The sequence below is a fragment of the Diospyros lotus genome, chromosome 5 (genome assembly GCF_014633365.1).
Source record: "Diospyros lotus cultivar Yz01 chromosome 5, ASM1463336v1, whole genome shotgun sequence".
NCBI classification, from domain to species: domain Eukaryota; kingdom Viridiplantae; phylum Streptophyta; class Magnoliopsida; order Ericales; family Ebenaceae; genus Diospyros; species Diospyros lotus.
In genome coordinates, this window is record NC_068342.1 from 18,744,307 (window position 1) to 18,765,714 (window position 21,408).

The following is a 21,408-nucleotide window of genomic DNA, read 5'->3' on the forward strand; positions in this document are numbered from 1 at the left end:
ATTTGTCATTATATAGTTTCAAAGAGAAGAGGGGAGACACGGAATATAGAAATTAATTTTTGTTTTTGAAATGCCCTTCAGGCACGGCAGAAGAATGTAAAGTACGCATGAAGAGGCAGCAAGCAGCAGATGTCACCACCTCTCGCTGGCAGTGCGGAAGAAACTCAACAAAGACTAAAGAAGAGTCTAAAATACTTGTAAATATACAAATGATACCATTAGGAGATCTTCGTGAAGATTTAAAACCCAGTCTACTTATAGTAGTACCCTTCTAGTGAATTAAGGACGAACAGCTCCTCAATGGGCATAATAACTAACCATCACAACCAACTCCATACATCAAATAAATTGTAACAAATTGAAACGGGAAATAAGATTATGCTCTTCCATGATAATAAGAAAACATTATTTTTGCATTCATCTTGAGCAAAGTACAATGATCCATAGAGAATTAAAGAGAATTCTCTACAAAACCAGGACCAGATGCTTATTATTTTTAGCATACCATATGAATGAGCAGCAGCTGAACTCAACCCTAAAGCAGGTCTCTCACAGAACATACATAATATATAACTAAAGGCGGGGAGGAAACATAGAACACGAGAACACAGGTCCAACCTAATCTCTAAAAACTCCAGCCCTTTCCTACCTCTCTGTTTTCTCGGCATTAGACAAGGCCTCACTTCCCGTCGTCCACCTTGTCCGTCCACCTTGTCATCGATCTTCTCCCTTGCCCCTACAAAAACGCCAGAGGTCCCGCATTTCAGTCCGATATCCTTATCTCAACTCCCAGGAACTCCTTCACCTGCTCATAAGTCACAAAGGCGATGGCTATTGATGGGACCACCTGAACAGGATAAATAGAAGTGTTATCCATTAGCAGTTTCAGGGAATAAACACATACAAAAACTGAACATTATTGATATGAACTTGAACTCCACAAGTAAAATGTGGTTATGGTGCAATTTTGTCAATTAATTACTTATCCAATATAAAATTTGGGGATAACTATTAAAAGTTAGTGACAATTACTGAGAACTCCCCTCGTCTATGTTCTTGTATAACATGGTCTCTACAATAAAATTGTACATCAACACCCCTTGTAGTATGGCAAGAGATAACTGAGGTTCACTTCACAAAATAAAGAAATTAAATTATGATTTTGCCTTTTTATAATGAAAACAATGGTTAATTATAAAGACCTCTTATAGCTTTATATCACTTGACCGCTAAACTAAAAAACCATATGTTTCAGCTCCCTATTTTATTTGAAATGTAAAAAAAAAAAAATTCTACTATGAGCCTATCCAACAAAATGGAAGAATATTAAACACTTTCACCTGTTTAAAGTATATCAAGAATACACTTTCTCTACAGAACAAAAAATTTACAATGAACTAAGTTTTATTTTGGTGGAAATGGACGACTTTTATATTCATATCTTGGGTTCTAGTGACTTAGAAATTTATTTAAAGGGTTTATAAAGATTACTGGTTGGGGCACCAGAAAAATTTCTTTGTTAAAAAAACTTGGTATTTCAAAACACTAAGAAAAGCTGTGAGGAAAGAAGTAGATGGCAGGTAAGAGGATATGCCTTAGACTGACCTTCACTGAGTTAGGGACCAACCCCTTGTAAAGTGCTCTGAAACCTTCATGCCTAACAGTTTGTCTGAAAGCATCAATCATCCCAGTATATTCAAGTGGAGCCTTGCTCCTCCCATCTCCAGCAACTACAGAAGCAGCATGGGACCACCCCACCATTTGCATTCTACGACGAATAACATCAAGGGGGTAAGCAACAGTTTGGCCGACAGTGCCTGCACAAGCTCCACATGCCAGCCTTGTAGTCACACCCAACTCAGAATCTTCAACCAGTCCAAAAGGTCTAGTTTTAATCAACCAGTCCTTTAAAGATTCATACACAGCAAAGTTGAGACCCACATATGGAATCTGCAAAATTCAAATGAGAGCACAAGGTCAATGAATGTCACGAGATAAGAAAACAATATTAAAAATAAAAAATCAGTGTCATAACTCATCAAAAACATTTTTATTTTTAGCCTTCAACTCCATATATTTTATTGCACAAAATAGGAACCAACCACTCCTTTGCACTTGCATACACAAATACAAAAGAAATCATTCATACATACAAAAAAAAAAAAATGCATACGTACATAGATCAAATTGCCTCCTAGTCATTGCACAAGCTATTCATACTGAATACAACATGAAGGAATTCTTCCGATAATGCCTTTAGTTAATTAGTGATATTGTGTTTCGTTACGTAAGTCTTTCTTTTCTATCATGGTGAGTAATAATGCCTTCTAGTTAATTAATGATATTGTGTTTAATTAATGATACATGATGATACAAATAGAAAAAGCTATTACATCTTATAGCATTTTCTATTTAGTTCAGAGAGGGAAGACATCCCTTAACTCTTCAAAGTAGTTTCTTTTTATTTTCACACCATATCGTCTCCATTTACCTCTTGGATGGCTACTATCACTCAAATTACTAAAAAATATAGTATCATATATACTGATTCAAGTGTCCTATTTTGTTCGAAGAAAATTGTCACAGACTAAAGCCAAACAAGACCCCCAAAGTCAAGCTAATCCTATTGCATTCAGGTGGACTAATACCATGCTTAACCAAGTTTAGCAAAAGTGCTTTAGCATTCAGGCTGAGCTCAAACTAAGGTGAAATTGCTTCATGCCATCTACTTATCAAAGATCATCCATGCTTTGCCTACAGAATCCATTTGTAAATTTGCTTTCTTAGGAGGAAGAGCGATGAGAGAAAGGCTAACGGTTTTTTTTTTTTTTTCTCTGATTTAGCACTCTCTCCTAGTCAATATTCTTAAGCACCATTTGACTCTTGAAATTGTCCATAGAAATGCTATTACTATCAGTTTGGATGGAGGCACACCACTCCAAGAGCGAGGGAAGATAAAAATGATGGTTTTACTTTCAAATGTTTTCATTTGAACGGTCAGAACTCTAGAACTTCCACAGACAAAAATGCAGTGATCATAGTTGTACTAATCACTTCCAGGATATGTACAAGAACTTACAACTCCAATGACAGAAGGAAGCCAGCCCTTGTATAAAGCTCGTGGGCCTTCCTCACGGAGTACAGTTGATAAAGCATGGAACATCCCTCTGTACTGATAAGGAGACTTTTCTGTCTGTGAAGGAAAAAAACAGGTCATCCCAATGCAAACGCAGAAGGTAGGCAATATGCATAAAGAAACACTTGACCCTTCCAAATATACAACCGTCCTGAAGGATACATACAATACCTGTACAGTCAACCTGCCACGGACCATATCCATAGGGTAAGTTGAAGACATGGCAATTATTCCAGCACAGGCTCCAGCTCCAAGTCGTAATAGAGGAGTGAGCTGAGCATCTTCTGTAATTAAAAAACAAAATGAACAAAAACAGAGACAGTCTCAGATAGAGTTCAGGGTTATTGGAGATGCAAACAGAGATCATCAGCACTTCCACAAATTATTAAATATGTGATTTAGGTGGTTGTAAGTAAAATGATTGTTCATATGAATAAATATGCTGTAAATAAATTTTATAGAGTTCTGTATATTTCCAGCCTGCGACGATCTTATCATAATAATGTGATGTTTCAGACAGAAGTATCTCTGATTTTTTTTCAAAACTTTAGGCTTTCTCAGTCTCAGTAATTAACAAACTTCTGTATTTGCCACTCATAAGGACATTCAAAGTACAAACCCTTTATTAAGTTCATAATGTATATACCATAGAAAACACAATAAAATCCAAGAGATACAAAGGACAATTTCACCATTGCACATGATCATAAACCCAACTAGGCAACTATTACCTGTATATCGCTTAGCAACATTAATCAAAAAAGTATAAATGGGATAATGAAATGTTTATTCTCAGAAATCCAGCTACAACCAAAAAACTGGAAAATGAATGATGCAGATGAAATTGTTAAGATGACCACAGATAGGCAGTAAAACATATTCCACAACATCCTGAGGGTTTAAAAAGAAAAAATATAGGAGAGAATACAAGTGCCAAGTTATAGTAATCTGCTACAACATTGTACAATATCCAATCAGTATTAAGTAACTAGTTAGATAGAATGTTGTATTCTTGGGAATCATGATAAGAACTGGCCTTTTGAGATGTGGACAAAGTATTCAAATGATATAATCTACAAAAATCAATTTCTGACACCTGAAAAAAGAAAGTTGAACAGAAAAGAAATGAAAAAAGAAAAGAAATAAAGTTCAGTATACCATTGCCAGTTTGCTGCTGATATAACCATAAGATACCCCTGTTTCAATACAAAAAGGAACAGTCAGCAGAAAGAACAACCTGGACAGAAATGCAAGGAAAATCAAATCCCATTTGCTGTTAGAAACAAATTGGGGCTGCATACAAACTGCTAAAAAGAGACAGCTAGTGTTGGGCCTATATAAAACAAACAAAAGTGAAGCAAGTTCTGCCACATGGCATGATCCAACAAGAAGAAGCACATATACACGATATAAAACAGCTGCCCAGATAAAATAGTTGTCAAAAAGACTAAGGCATAAAATAGCAATACACATCAACAGATATGCGTTAATGTGCACACGAGAATAGCAATAATTTAATTATTCTTTCCCCATTGAAACAAATATCCCCCAAAATATCAGATAATGGGGGAGGTTACGATACCCCCAATGCACAAGGCTCCCCACTTTGCAAGTCAGGAGAGTTGTTTTTATACACAATCTTACTCACCCTTACCCCCACAAAGAAGTGGGAAGAGGTAACGAACACTACCATTTTATATACAACTGACTCCAAAATCTGTTTCATATCTGTTCTTTCATCCATCTGACATCAGATTGTCTTCTCAAAACCATTAATTTCAATGCCAATGAATTCTAAGAACCATGGGTTGCCATGGGTTTGTAAATTAGTGCTAAGAGAGCTGGAATCAGATTAATCAAAAAGGCACCATGAATTGCAACCCATACTCGAAAATAAAATAAATCCTAAAGGCTATACATCAATCACTTGAAGGACACTACAGAACCCGAAAACTAGTCCAAGGACAAACTTGAAGCCAGACATATAACTGCCCTGTTAGGTAGACATTCACCCCAAATATAGCTGATTTGGAAAAACTAGCTTCACAAATAATATAGAAAGCATCAATCCAATAAATCAACACCACTAACAAATAAGGTAGCCAAGCCAAATAATTGGAAAAAGTTATATTCAACTGAGTAAAGAAATCACGATTAGGAAACAATATAAAATCATTTACATTATAATGCCGAAATCTGTTAACCAAATTAGAAATAATGAAATAAAGGGTGTCCAAGTGTAAAAAGCTAATTAATGTATCAAAATATGTTAAGGAATTAGAAAATTCCATACTTAGAAGCCTGCTCATAGCTGAAGAACTTGACTGCTGAATTTGGAACAATACGAGCACAGTTCGTGCCATTGCCTTTAAACAGTCCTCGGAAGCCCTCAGTTCTCCAAATGTATTTAAGGCCTTGAACTGTACCGTTGTACTTAATGTTATGAGGGTTTTGTACCTGCACAATTCAAAAACTAATTAAAGCAAAGAGTACGATAGTACATGTGACATTGTTTGCCAACAATAGAATAGAATTTGGCAATTGGAGTTCTTTTTATAACCAAAAGACATAGAGATCCTTCAAAAGACATAGATCCTTCACAAAAACCAGTCTACAAAAAATTTCAAAATTCATCTTAACAAGTCAAAAACATATAGCCCCAAAAATATTTGAACATTCATGAACCTGGTAGAATTCTAACTTCTAAGAATTGAAAGATAGCTTGATTCAATAAGCAAGAGTTCCAAACCAATTACAGCCAAAAAAGAAAGAAAACAGGGCACTTTGAGAGGCCCTTAATCTCTCCTACTTTCTGGAAAATTCTTCACACCCCTCCCCCCCCCCCCCTCCCCTTCCTCCACTCTCTTTTATTCCTCATTCTCTAACGGAATTAGAATCCGCACATGCAGGTTGTTACACAACCTTGCAATTCCTGTTCTACCCCTCCTCTAACAGGCTGGCTGTTACAACCACCAGCCTAATTTCCCTAATTCCCGAACTATCCCTGATTCCTTGGACGCCTTTGATATGTCCAGTGAATCGGTGGTCTATCAGAACCAACATGTGATAAGATCAGCATAGCATGAAGGCAATATGATGGAGGGAATAGAAGCAAATATTTTTGGTGAATATTGCTCTAGGCGTAAATATAGAAATTAGCATTATTTGTTTCTTTTGCTTATTTCTTAATTAATCTTTGTTTACCTTTCCTTATTTCTTTCCTAGATAATCTTTGATTATTTTTCCTAGTTAGTATCTGATTATGCTTCCATCAGTGTTATTAAAGACGCGCCTAGACGCAAGGCGCACCCTGGGCGCCTGAAAGCATTCCAGGCAGGCGCAAACCAAAAGGCGTGACAAGGCGCGCCTTGGGCTTTTTAGCTATTTTTCAGGATTTTTATTCACTGTTTTTACTTTATTTAATTTTTTACTATTTAGGGTTTTAATTTATTGCTTCAACTACAAATTTGACAATAAGTAAAAAGGCTACTACTTCAAATGCTCCAATTGAATTTGAGCTAGAGGAAGATGGATAGGGAGAATTGAACAAATTCAAAGTATGCAATAACAAAATGCAACATTAAGTCACCAAAACAACAATCCCATACTTGCAACCATCTTTCTTAGGCTTCTATATATCACCCCAGATGCAAGAAGTGGACAAAAAGGGAAAAAGAAAATTATATTTTCATAGGCCCAAGTTAAATAGTGGCTTTTCCTTAGTTTCCCATCTTCCTTGATTGTTACTTCAACAATGTTTTGTTAAAGTTGTTCAAGTCACAATTTTCTTAAAATTATATTATTTCAATAATAAAAAGGCAAACTACACTCAATATCCAATAATCAACATTCTATTGGCGTGATCAATATTTATAGACACCGTGGAGGCTGAGTTTTCATTATACAAAGAAAAATGCAAATTCAAGTCTAATATATTACCTACCAAAAAAATGTATGAAACTATCATCACACTTCTAACCATAGAAATCATCCAACAAGAAAAGTAAATGTGGAAGAAGATATTAGAGATGATGCTTCTAATAATGAAAATATAGAAATGTTTGATCTTGATGATGAGGATGATTTTTAGATTATTTAAAATGCATAATTAGTTAATCTTCATTAATATTTAAGACCTATAAATTTTTTTAAGATTTAATTAAAGTTGACTTAAAGACTTTTAAATTACATCTTTTGGCATTTTTTATTATTCTTTTCATCAGTATATGTTGAATTTTTTAATTTCCTTGACAACATACTTGTAAATATGTCATTAGAAGTTAGAACTTATTTTATACCTTATTTTTCAAGTAGGATATATATTTTTCTTTTTTTTTAAGTAAGCATACACCTAGTTCTATCAGGCGCGCTCCTCGCCTTGCGCCTCAAGCTCCAACACCCTTTTGCGCCTTAGTATGCCTTGAGCCTTTAATAACACTAGCTTCCATTGTTTAGAATTCTAGTTAGGATAGAATTTGGATAGGAGTTATAGCCAAAATGGGTGGATTCTTGGGATGACCGTCCTTACGTGGCCCCTTGTGCTCATGCCCTTGATTACGCAGGGGGAGGTAAATCACGGGATGTGCCTCAAGAAAGCCAGGGTTTGAACCCACAACTCACCGAGATGACACCAGCATATTATGAGCCCATTCTCCGAGCTATGCCCTAGGGGCAATATGGGTGGATTCTTTGAAGCATACTTTGATAACTGATATTGATTGAGATATTGAATTGATTTCTGATTGAATTTTAGTTTGTTCTTGGTTTCTTTTGGTTATGCATCACAAATATTAAGATAGAAGACTGTTAACATACAAGCACCAAAAATATAGAAGACACTTTAAGGCAGCTTCCACAAACAGTAACACAAACATTACAGTGGTGAAGAATATATTTTTATCAGATAAATGTATTCTTTAATAAACTTGAAGAAACAAAATACATTACAAACTAATGAATTCATATTGCAAAAACATTCTAGTAGATTAAGTAGCAGGAGAAAGGAAAGAGAGGGGTGGGGAAAAAGATGCAAAAACTTTTTTGTTTTCATTCTCTCTTTTTTTATTTTTTATGGAAGGTGATAAAATTTATTAGAGAATATAGGATGGAACCAAACAAAACTGCAAACCCAACCTAGAGAGAACAAAAGAAAGATAAGACCCCACCTCCAACAGAAACCAACAGCCAGAGATGCATCTGAAACCTCATCTTCACCACACTCCCTATTCTTTGCTGGACTCCACTCCTCAAGCCCCATTGAATCATTTTCACATCTCAGGCATCCGCTTTAAGACCCAACAATTTACCCAATTCCCAAGTCTTCAAGGCCTCTAAGTTCAGTTCCGAATCTGAGTGGGGAAAACTGCCACCAGCTCAGATCTTGTCACATTCCTAGAGGCAGGGCAATAATTGTGTTTTTTCTCTTGTGCTTGTTGCTTGTACTTAGTTGTTATAGTGGTTGTGCTTTACCAGACTGTACATTCCAGATAGATGTATTGCTAGGCTATAAATAAGCCATAGCTAGAGGGAAGGCATGTTGAGAAATGAATTGAATCCTTTTCTGTTATCTCTCTCTCTCTCAAACTTTCTCCCTCTTTCTTTCTGTTTCCTGCCCTTTCCTTCTGAATTCTTTCTCCAAATTCCCTCTAATTCCCAATTCTTCCTAAACAACCCCTTGTCAGATCCAAAGATCTGACAATTGGTATCAAAGCCAATGGTCCTCTGACCATTGGACAGTGATTGAGGTGATAAGAAGGCACAGGCTAGGGTAGATCCAAGCGATCTTGAAGCAGCAAAGATCACAATTCAATAGCGATTAGTTGCAGAGAATCCAGCGATTGAATTGAATTGAGGGAGTGCCGAGTCACGGCCACTGATAGTCCTGATCTTCAGCAAGTGTAGAATGGAGGAGATACTAATCAAAGTTCAGAGCAAGGCGATTCTAATCAATCGAACTCAACAGAAAACTAGAGCCAAGCAATCCCCCAACCATCTGATTTCGACCAAGTCGACGGCGAGCAGCAAATCCAAGTGATCAGAGCTCAACACAATTGCCATCAAACACCTCCACTCATCAAATCCATTGCACTATGGTAGTTAATTGAGCGAAGGCGCGACTAGTGAATTGAGCGATGGCGGAAGGAACTAGAATGAAGCAGCTAGAAACCCGATTGGATGCATTGGAGATCAGCCTTCGACAAAATCAGGAGCAACTGGAGGAGTGATTGGAGACGAAGGAGCTAGGCCTTCGCCAAACTCAGGAGGAGGTGAGTCGTGGCAAGGCAGAAAATTTGGCCACTCGAGAGGCGATGTTGTCATTGGAGAAGAGTGTCCGAGCGGGGGTTACTGGTGTTTGAGAAGATGTAGCGAGCCTTAAAGAAGAATTCACCGGAATTGGCCAACAATTGAGCACTGTCCTATGTATGTTTCCCCAACTGCCTAATGCAAGCTTACCGATGGACTTCCCTCCAAGGTCCACCACGGCTTCGATCCTAGCAGGATCAAGATTCCAATAGCGTGCTCCTGATCCTCTGGAAATAGAGGAGTGATCAGAATTTGTACTGGAGACTTCTGTCAGAGGAGTGCATACATTTCAATCTCATACTCCAATGCCAAGGATGGAGATTCCAGCATTCAAGGGTGACAAACCGCAATGGTGGATCCGACGTTGTGAACGGTTCTTCCAGCATTACCGAGTGGAAGGATTAGAAGAAGAAAAGGAAGAAGACGACAAAGGGGTCATTCTCCAAGAAGAAACCGATCATTGCATAGTGATCGCCAATAAAACAAGGAAAAAATTATTACAAAAAGTGGTTCCAAAGTCTCAACTGCACTCTATACAGGCTATCGAGTTTGATGGCAAAACTAAAACAAAGAAAGAACATTCAACAGCTACGAACACTGCAACACTTCAACTCCTCCATGAGGAAACGCAATGGAGAAAGAAAGAAAGAAGGATAAACCAGGAAGTGAAGGCTGGAATTGGTTGATCCATTGATCCGTAGCCAACTTTTGACATTTCTTGGGGACAATAAATGTTTCAAGGGAAGGGGTATTCAACATGTTCCTAGGGGCAGGGCAATAATTGTGTTTTTCCTCTTATGCTTGTTGATTGTACTTAGTTGTTATAGTGGTTGTGCTTTACCGGATTGTGCATTCCAGATAGACGTATTGCTAGGCTATAAATAAGCCATAGCTAGAGGAGGGAAGGCATGTTGAGAAATGAATTGAATCCCTTTCTGTTCTCTCTCTCTCAAACTTTCTCCCCCTTTCTTGTTGTTTCCATCCCTTTCCATTTGAATTCTCCACCAAATTCCCTCTAATTCCCAATTCTTCCTAAACAACCCCCTTGTTAGATCTGAAAGATTTTTCCTCTCCTTCCACCTGGGATGATGACTCCTATTCCACCCAAAAAGTAGCGAGATTGTCTAAGAGTGTATTTGATAGCATTTAATTGGAAAAGAAAACAATTTTCAACTTGCATGGAAAACAAAAACCACCTCCCCCTAGATGGAATTTTCCATGGAAAATAGGCCAAATGATGCTTTAATGGTTGTACCATGGAATTCAATTCTATGAAAAATGTAGTGTGTCAAACAACAAACATGGAATTCAATTCCTTGGATGGGACATTTCCATGTATTTTCCATGCTATCAAACACACCCTAACATCCTAAAGAAAATTTTGTTCTCGTATTAATAATCCCACCATCACAAAATTGAGTTTCCCAATATTGGATGGGCCAAAATGACTCCGCAATTTCCCCTCTAACACTAGTTGTCTTCTTCGGTCTTGCTTTCTTTGCATTCCTGCCTTTCTTATAATTTTCTTCATCCTCCCATTAAGTCAGCGAGAAATCGACAAGGAGTCCTTGAGCAATAGAAACTTCTTTGATCCAATCTTCCCTCTGTCAAAATCTGAGCAGGAGAAACCTTTTTGTTTTCATTTTCCAAATTTTGGTGAAAAAAAAAAAAAATAATATCATTTTGTTTCAAAATTTTGGAAACAAAAAACAGGGAATATCATTTTTTTTAAGGCATGTTCAAAGTTTTGGAGTTGGCAATGCCTGGAAGGCATTTTTCTGTTTCAAACCAGTAAGTGTTAAAACCATAACGGAGGAACCCACACACCTATCACCTGTGATCACACAAGGACCGGCGGCAAGGCCTGCTGCGACCAGACAGAGCCTTCTGACAAGGCAATCTCCCTCGGACAACCCATCTGGCACTTCTCCCAACTCTCTGGTGACCCAACAGTATCAGACAGCCCTGGTTGGCTGCAAAGTCAGATCTGGCCAGATCTGATGACCTCCCTCTAACAAGTTGCAGCGTACCTTGCCCATCTCCAGCAACCAGGCTTTCTTCTTCCCCAGCTCTAGCAGTCCCCTAGTGTGTAGATCAACACTTCAGAGCCTAACTCCACTGCTCCCTAGATTGGAAAGGCACCTCCAGCAATGCCCCCCCATCCCTCCCTGCTGCTCACTGCTTAGTCTGACAAGCCCCCTACCCCAACCACAGTACTGTCTCACCTCTCCGTCTCATTCCATCACCATATGAATTGTGACGAAAAAAAGAAATTATGCAAGTGGACTTTTTAAACACATTTTCCATTTTTTTGTTTTCAAATTTTTTAAAATGGCAGCAACAATCAAACAGCAGATTCAATTTTCATTTTTCCAACTAAAAACAGAAACTAAATACAACAATCTAAAAACAGACATATGGAAATCAACAATAAAATCAAATGGGCCCTAAGATAATAGAATTCTAAATATATGCTCACTGTAATTAAAGAGGAAGAAAGTGTAAACCACCCCAGAAGTTTGGGATGAGACAATCAAAGATCAGGTTCGGAATATGCTAAATTTAGAAAAGGAAATACTCATTTTCAACAAAGACAAGCAATATCAGCCACTAAGCGAATAGCACGTGAACGAATACAGTTCATCCATGAGAACAATTTTCAATCTCCTTGGCAGCCTATTCAAGCTGAATGCCAAGATAGAGTTGTCTTTTCATGAATAACTATGATCTCAAATTCTTTAGTTTTTGTCGGTAGAAACTTCTGGGAACTTTTAGCCTGAAAGCTCAAAATACGACAAAACAAGGACATATCAGGACAACTACAACAATCAAGGAAATCTGTTTCACTACAATAACAATCAGCTTATACTGATGCAAAGTTTAATTGTTTCATGTAGCTGAATTGATCTGCACCCATTAAAGTTGAACAATGAACCTTCTATAATTAGTATTTGGCAACCATTAGCAATCACGTACATGGATAACAAGTAAAATGAATAAAATTACTAAAAGGCCAAATGTCTTAACCTGAAGCAGTATTTTCAATCGTTCCAATGGAGCTACAGCAGTTCGGGACCTGCAGTAAGACATAAGAATTAAGTTCAATGATCAAAAGAGCAACACCACAAAGATGAAACTCAAACTAGAAGCTCTAATAAATGGGGGAAGATAATGGACGTTATGGTAAAAGCAGTATGATAAGTTGACAAGGTTATAATCTCAATTTAAAGATTAAACATCCAGCTGAACTACAAGAAAAATGAATGGGTGATTATTGTACATTCTCATGTTAGAGAAGTGGATAGGATACCATTATATCAGCCCAGTATCAAATATGGAAAACATATTCAACATGCTCAACATTTCAACCTTACATACAAGCATTTCATGAAGTAAGATAAATTCAGAAGTAACAGATCCTGTGCAGCTAATTTCCAGACTACTCAACTTCGAGATGAAGAAAGGTTAAAATGCCTTTTCAGCTATTGTAGGAGTAATCAGATTATAGATATGTGAATATGCCTATAATTTACAACATAAGAACACCCCAGAAACAAATGAAAGAAAATAAAAAGAAGGCAGGATCTTCACACAAGACCTACGTATTATGTGGCCTGAGAAGTTCTTTCCTTAAATAAGGGCGTCCCCAAAGCACAAGGAACCCCACCTTGCGAGGGTCTGAGAGGGTCACTTTGTTGGCAGAACAAGTATATTTTGGAAAAGGAACAATTTCTTGCTTCTTGGTATATTTCTCACATAATTCTACCTGATTACAAGTCGGCTAAATGAAGCGTGGTTCTCTCTGGTTGTTCTTAAACGAAAACGGAAAGACAAGAAAAGAATTAAAGATTTCTGAGCTCGTCTCCTTGCCCCTACCTAAATATTCCGCCGGACCAAATAGCAAAAGGAAAGGGAAAAACAAAAACTCATTCCCCCATGAAAAAACGAAAATCTATCAAGACAAAGAGAAAAAACTCACACGCCTCCGGCGACTCCTCCGGCAACCAGAGACTTGCAGATACTGAGGAACGCATAACTCGGCGCCGTAACCCCTTCCCTCGCAAGCTTCGCCTCTCCAGCGAGATTGACGATCTTCGAGACCGCTGATTCTCCGGTCTTCACGTCCTCCGAAGCCATCACAGAAAAAGCTCCCCACAAAGGTAAGCCGACGACTTCCACACACAGAACCCTAGCTCAACTATTCTCCCTGATCTTGGTTATCCAGCCAGCGATCGACAACACCACGCGATTAACGAAGACCGAGGGCCACCATTCCGCTTCCCTTCTCCTCTCCGGACTTGTGGTTTGCGGCGGCGGCGGTGGATGCGAAAAGAGGGTTGGTGGATCAAACGCAGCACAGTGCGCACTGCCTTTGAGTCGAAGTGACGGCGTTTTGCCGCTGGCCTGTGTGTGTGTATTTATATATAAAGCCAGTTTCGAATAGGCCTACTCGCGAGAGTGTGTGAACGAGAAAACTCGCTCCACCTATTCGCCACGTTGGAGAGGCCAACAGAAAGTAAGGTAGAGATGTTGGCTCATTTCCAGTCCAGTCGGTGATTGTACTGAACGGATGACGTTGGAGAGGAGAGGTGCTTGAATTTGTTGGATCATTATCCCTATCGAAAGTATCTTAAAATTACATTATTAACTTAGCTAGTCTTTATTAGATTTTGTCCCCTTAAGTACCTATAGTGGTGTGTGATAAAAAAAATAAAATTGAAATTGTTCCCCTGAATTGTAATAAATCTTGTTTTCATTTTGAGCATCATCCGGATAAGGATAAAATTATGAAATAACTTTTTGGCTTTCAAATTGTTAATTTCTTTTTTCATGAGTGAACATCAAATTGATATTTATTTTATTTTGTCCAACATTCAATAAGTTGGACCAATAGTTTTATAGATTAGAATTCATACATGGTTTGGAATTGCAAATTCGGATTAATTACTTTTTCAAGTTTGTTTCTTTCCCTTTTTCTATTAATGGAGCAAACCCATTTATGCGCTGTCTAAAACTGATATCTAGTCTTTGATAATATTTTGGTTCGAGTTGAAAATTTAAATTATGTGTTGGTTTATAGAAAACAAAAGAGATAAGAAAAAATAATTATTAGTATAAAATGTTTTTCTTACTTATTCTTGTAATAATTTAAAGTTTGATCAATGATATGTAAGAAAATCTTTTAAAGTCTATACTCATAATTTTGTATTACTTTTTTCATCATTTTGATCACTAATTTTTTTCTAAAAAATGCTTGTGGATCTAACTCTCTTTCTTTTAAAAACCTAGTTCATAATTGTAACTTTTACAAAATAAGTTTTGACTATATATAATTTGATGACTACAAATTGATTTGTAATGTAATTCGTGTAAGAATTATCTTGTAATTCACATGATAATTAAAGAAATATCTTATTAAATATATTAGCATTTATCTAAGATAATTAAAAGATTTAATAAAATAATTGATTACAAAAATTCTATTTAGTTTAGAAGTTAAATACAACTCTTGATACATGTTGATGGGAAGTTATGTCTATAATTATAAATAGGGGTTTCGTCCTTTCTCCACCCCGCACATAAAAACAAATTACACTTATATTTTTCATCCATTATCAAGGTCGAGTTTAAGAGGAAGAAATCAAATCCAATTGTTTTCTTCATCAACTAGCAATCTCCTTTAAGGCTTTAAGTTCTAATGGATCAAAGTACACTTTTATTTAATTGCATTAGGTGAATTACATAAAGTTTCTAAGATTTACGGACTTAATTTTTATTGTTTGTTGTTATCTTTTCAAGCAATATGATAGTTTACATGTGGAATAGAGTTAATGGTTTAGAAACTCACGTTTTTCCATTAAAAGTCATATATTTTTCTACTTCGCATGTGATATGCCTTGCAAACAGTAGACAATTCGGATATGGACCAAACCAAGTGACAAATCTAGGTCAAAATTTATGAGTGGGCATCTGGGTCAAGTGCATATCTAAATAGGCCAAAATCTACAAATCAAGAGCAAAAACCAACAAAGGAAGAATAAAGTGAAAAGAAATCAAGACATGACTGAGTGGGGGAAGGCTCACGACAATGAAGGCACCCCTTAATCCGTTAAAGAAAAACAACCTTTAAAACGTAGCATCAAAGCACAACCCAAAGGTAAAGTTAACAAAGAATGAACTAAGTAAGCAAAAGACAAGACAATAACCGAGTGACTACTCGGTCAAGAAGAACAATGCAACAAAAGATGGCTTGACCTCTCTATCATTTCCATCTTTCACCCTTAGGAGCCTCTTTCGAAGACCCTTTTGGGGACCCACAATAATATTCTAAGATTCTATAGAATATGTCGGGAATAAGTCAAGAATATGCTAAGAATATTCCATCCTAAAAACGTGGGATGGCTACCGTGTGTCCCTCTCTCCCTCCTTTATAAAAAGAGGGCCACATCCTCTCTTAAGTACGCTCACTCTGCCACTCTAACTCTATTTCTTGTAGTTAAGCATCTGAAGACTAACTTAAGCATCGAAAAATTTGTGCGGGAACATCCATTTGTGCCCCTAATCAGTTGCTCATCTTGACAAGTCTCTCGGTTATCAAAGGTCTCTTGTTCATCAGAAGTTTCCTATTCATCCAAGGTCTCCCATTCATTTAGGGTCTCCCGATCATTAGGGGTCACTCGTTCATTAGCAAGATGCTCGTTCATCAAGGCATTTGATCATTCACAAGACTTTCAGGTCTCCTGATCATTGCAATAAGACCCCTAAGTCTCCTGATCATTGCAACATGAAATAAATGATAGACACTAAGAGGGGGTGAGTTGGATTTTTCAAAAACTTTTCTAACTTTTAATGAATATTTGAATAAAACAAAAAATGAAATGTTATAAGTGTGAAATAAATTCAATATAAAAATAGTGATTCTTTTAAAGTTTCAAAAAGCTATTGCTGTGAATTTTAAAATTGATATCAAAGGTGCTGAAAAATGACTCTTACTAAATGTAGAATGAAAGTGCTGAAATGAAAGAAAGTAAATAATGTAGTACACACAAATTTTATAGTAGTTCGGCTCAACCAGCCTACTCTATTCCCTTGGCTCCTCACCAAGGATTTAACAATCCATTATAAGTTTTGCAATTTCAACTATAACCTTAGCTTTTCATAGGTGTAGCTGTAACCTCTGTTTTTCACAGGCTCAGCAATAACCAATTACAAAACTTTACAATGATTTTTAAAGGCTCAATTGAAATCACTGTCTTTTAAAGGATAAGGTGTAACCACTGCCTTTTCAAATGATGAGGCGTAACCTCTTGCCTTTTAGGGATCAAGTGGAACCACAACAAAATAAATAAGGTTTACAATTTGAACACCTTGAGAAGCTTTTACAAGATAGAGAACAAATAACAAGATTAGTTTCTCACAAAGAAAAAAGAGACAGAAAGAATGTAAAAAATATAAGCACTCATTCTCTCTTTTTCTAACTAAAGTTGAAAACTTGAGGAACTTTCTTGGCACTAGGCAGTAGTAGAAAGTATTAGAACATTAGCCTTTTTCTTTATCTTTATCTCGAGAAAACCACAAGCTCATTGCCCTACACATAACTCAATAACAAGGAAAACACAAGCCCGTTATCCCGCAGATAACTTGGGAATGAGGAGAAAATGAAAAATGTTGCCTCGTGCATAGCTCGATAATGAGGCAAACAAGCCCGTTGTCCTATTTATGGCCCAACAACGAAGAGAAAAACAAGCTCGTTACCCTGCACATAGCCCAACAATGAGGAGAAATTGAAATGTATTGTCTCGCTAACATCTTGATAATGAGAAAAAAACAAATCCATTTCCCTTCTTATAGCTCGACAATGAGGAGGAAAACAAACTCGTTACCTTACTTATAGCCTGGCCATGAGGAGAAAAACAAAACCATTATCCAGTATGTAGCTCGAGAAGGGAGGAAAAATAAAATCGTTGTCTTGCAAGTAGCTCAGTAACAAGAAAGTATAGGACTGTTGTCTCGCAAGTAAGCCGACAACAAGGAGGTACAATATCCGTTACCTTACGAGTGACTTACGTTGCTTCGCTTGGTGACTGAATGGCATAATACCTGTTGTCCTGCAAGAAGCTTAACAATGAAGAGGCATCATATCCATCGTCCCGCAAGTAACTCAACAACAAGGAAATGGAATGTCTATCATCACAAACATCTATGGTTCGGAGAAGTTCTCGATATGCCAATGCTCATCTCGACAAAAAATAGATTCGCATATGAACTAACACTGGGCCTAATCACTGAGTCCGTGTTTAACAATCTTGAGCACATTTGAAGATCTTTCCCATAAAGCATTAAGTCATTTGCAAACAACATTAGAGTCAATGAGAAGAAGAGCCCTTACCCTATCAGGAATCAGGAGCACATGAAAAAGTTGTAAACACCCCCGCCTGGATATCCCAACACCCGGACTACTCGAACAGGAGCGCTTACAGAAGGAGAAAGAATGAAACACAAGACAAGAACTACCCTGGCATGCATACATAAGAGTTAAAACAACGGAAGCGAAGCTATATACATGCATGCACTACAGGAACACCGCTAGCACAACAGTCACAAGATAAATAAATGAATACAGACTCCTGTGCCGACATACACGAGACTCGAGAAAGAACCTGGCACAATAAAAATAATAGAGTAAATCCTACTCAACCATCAGAGTTGACAGGGACTAACGGGACTGCCTATACACCATACCGACTCTGTCGCTAGAAAATATCTCTCTTGCTCTTGACCTATGCTGCTACTACCTAGAATGATGGAAAACAAAGTGAGTTGAGAGACTCAGCAAGCATAAAGAAAGAAAGGTTGATGGCTGAACATATCCAATAAGCTCTCCCCAGAACACCAACCCCCAAGTACACACAAGCCATGAGACGCACAACATAGTATAAAAGCATAAATAAAGGCACATACCGGTCTTTGGGGCCCACCCAAGATACACGGCACCCAAGTCCCATACCAACCTGCCGCTGCCCCTGGAAGGAAACAAATACCTCCAGCAAATCTGTGTGCGCCGTCCCGGGTCAGTGCTCCCGCCACCCGTGTGCTTGTGTCGATACTCCCGACACCCAAGCCTCTGAATGACTGAGCCGTAGGCTCCCTCGAAACGATCCTCCCGTCCGAGACCAGTGAACTACCAGTAACCATGCAATGCACACAAAATGCAATGGCGTAGTGAGCATCAACGTGATACACTAATGCCCATACATCCAGGCATCAGGCCATGCTCCGCTCACATAGTAAACCACACGTGATGCATATACCCGTGTTGGATGCAACCTAACCAAGCTAGAATGTCCGTGTCCAAGCATACTCAATAAATGAATATTCCAACATGCATCCTGTACCCATGTACATATCAAATCATGAACGATAAAACAATATATCGAATTATGTAGTAAGTCACATAATGGCAGAACTAATCAGTAGTGCCCGGCACCGGTCAATGGCCGGTGACTAGGAGTGTCCACCCGACGGTCCACTTCAAGGCCATACAATAGTCTACCCCAACGTCACCAAACAACCAACCCCTGCCCCATTGCTCAATAGCTCTAACCGAACCATAAATAAACCCGAGAAAATCATAAATATACCCGCACGTCTAGGAACCTAGTCCCCAAGCTGGGTTCGGCATCATTCCGAAAGGAATGGGGGCGGTACAAACCCCCGTAGTCTCACAACAAATAAAGTTCTAGAAGTCCCGAGTTTAATTTAAATTAAATCCAATGAATAACAACTCAATAATAATAACTCAACAAATAATGCTAGGAGCCAAATTAAAGCAAGGGAGGGGATAAAATATGAGAAACCACGGAGTCTCTCACGGGAATTAAAGAACAGGAGGAGAGGGTTAAGAGCTTGCCTTTACACGGTAGTTCATTGCCTTTCTTGCACTCCCGCTACGAAGTAAAATGTTTCCTAACAATTAATAAAATCATAACTTATATTAAGCAAATTTAACTGTGTAATATAAATAATTTAGCCATCTAAACTCCCATGTAGGCTCACCACAAATAAAATCTCAATAAGTCTTATATTTATTTTAAATTAAATCACGCTAATAAAATCTTCGTTTCACATAATTAATACGCGAAATTGAAACGAAATTAGGGAAGACAAGGGGTTCACAAAATGGAAAGAGATTGCGAAGGGTAGATGGAGCTTGCCTCGTTTAAGCTGATTACAACATTTCCACGCTTGAACACCACCAAATTAATACACGCTGTAAAATAGATTAAACTCCCAAAATTAATAAAATTAGACCCAAAAATAAATTATAACCGTACAGAATGTTTAATACATAATTCTTTACTTATCTGACTAATTAAACCGCAATTAAAATTGATTTAATCCCAATTTCTCCCCAATTTCTCCATTTTTCATCACTGTGCGTGCGCCATCTTCTTCTGCAATTTTCCCTTGTTGTTTCACGATTTTGTTCTGCTCGAACACACACTGCAAAATGGCCATTTAAAGGCAAAAAAAAAAAAAGCGGCTCAGCAAGCGCCGTCTGGTAGCCAAATGCTGCCCACCGCCTCACATGAAACGGCGCCGTTTTGGCGCTTGAGGCTAATTAAAAATCAGCCAATTTCCCTCCAGCACACACACACGCACCAGCCAAAAATCGATCCTGCGTCTGCGCCTGCCTCCTCGAGCATGCGTGCCAGCTGCGTTGGCTACCCATTCGTTAATATATATATACACGCCCCATTAATCTTAATGGAACCTCACGACATTTTTGAAAATTACATTTAAAACCCCATAATTTCTGGAAATTAACATATACACCCCACACTCTCATTTCCTTTTATTACACTTTCACCCTATAATTTTTAGAAATTCACTAAATTAATTTATTTTACTATTTCGATAATTACTCCCAAAAAGATTATTAATTACCTTAATTTCTTTTTAATACAACAATTTAATATTTTCTTTAAACCCATAAATATTCAATAATCTCCACAAACACAACAATTAATAATTAATATTTCTCTTAAAATCACAAATAAATTATCGCATTCGCATACATCCCCAAATAATTTAATGAATTACCTAAATTTGCTATTTCCTCAAAACATAATAAATTATTATTTCTCCTTAAATCTCCTAATACCCAATAATTAATGATTATCAACTGTTAACTAAATTATTCAATTCCAATAAATCAAAAATTACCTCAAAAGCCAAAAATTTAATAATATTAACTACTCCCAAATTATCGAGATGTTACAGAAGTTGTGCCTACGCTCTCAGAGGATGGAAAACTGAACATAAGAAGCCTTATTGCAAGAGTAAAAGCTTCAGGACAACGTGTGTCCTACGAAGTCGCTGTCTCATCATCTCTGAACCATTAGTGCTTATGGGAAGTCAAAATACGAAAATGTCAGAGTTACAAATGATCTAGAGACTTGAAATGATATGGAGAGCTAAAATGATCCTAAGACTTGAAAGTTTCCTAGAAAAGAGCTTCAAGAGAAAGAATGAAAGGAAGACATGTGCAAGATTTGTAGGGTGAGATACTTTTCCACCTGAGACTCCTGGTTAAAAAAGTAGGGAGCAATTGATATGCCCTACAAACAGCATACAATTTAGATATAGAGTAAACCCAAGTGATAGATCCGAGTTAAAATCTATAAGTGGGCCTTTAGATCAAGTGCATATCTAAATGGGCTAAAATCCACAAACCAAGAGCAAAAACCAATAAAGGAAGAACAAGGTGAAAAAAAATCAAGACATGACCAAGTGGGGTACCCCCCACTCGGTCGTGGAAGGCTCACGGCAATGAAGGCACTCCTTAATCCTTTAAAAAAGAACAACCTTTAAAACACACCACAAAAATGAAGGCAACAAAGAAGGAACCAAGTAAGTTGAAGACAAGACAATGACCGAGTGGCCACTTGGTTAAGAAGAACAATGCA

At 37.5% G+C, this 21,408-nt stretch overlaps 1 protein-coding gene across 1 annotated transcript; it reads right to left on the bottom strand.

The window, feature by feature from the left end:
* Positions 1-392: 392 nt before the first annotated feature.
* Positions 393-13,841, bottom strand: LOC127802033 (mitochondrial adenine nucleotide transporter ADNT1). The gene is made up of 8 exons (XM_052337670.1): positions 13,419-13,841; positions 12,467-12,515; positions 5,430-5,593; positions 4,295-4,332; positions 3,308-3,420; positions 3,080-3,193; positions 1,606-1,950; positions 393-847 (listed from the first exon to the last, which is right to left on the bottom strand). The coding sequence occupies exons 1-8, from the start codon at positions 13,574-13,576 to the stop codon at positions 764-766; spliced, it is 1,065 nt and encodes a 354-aa protein (XP_052193630.1). The 5' UTR covers positions 13,577-13,841; the 3' UTR covers positions 393-763.
* Between the last annotated feature and the right edge of the window lie 7,567 nt (positions 13,842-21,408).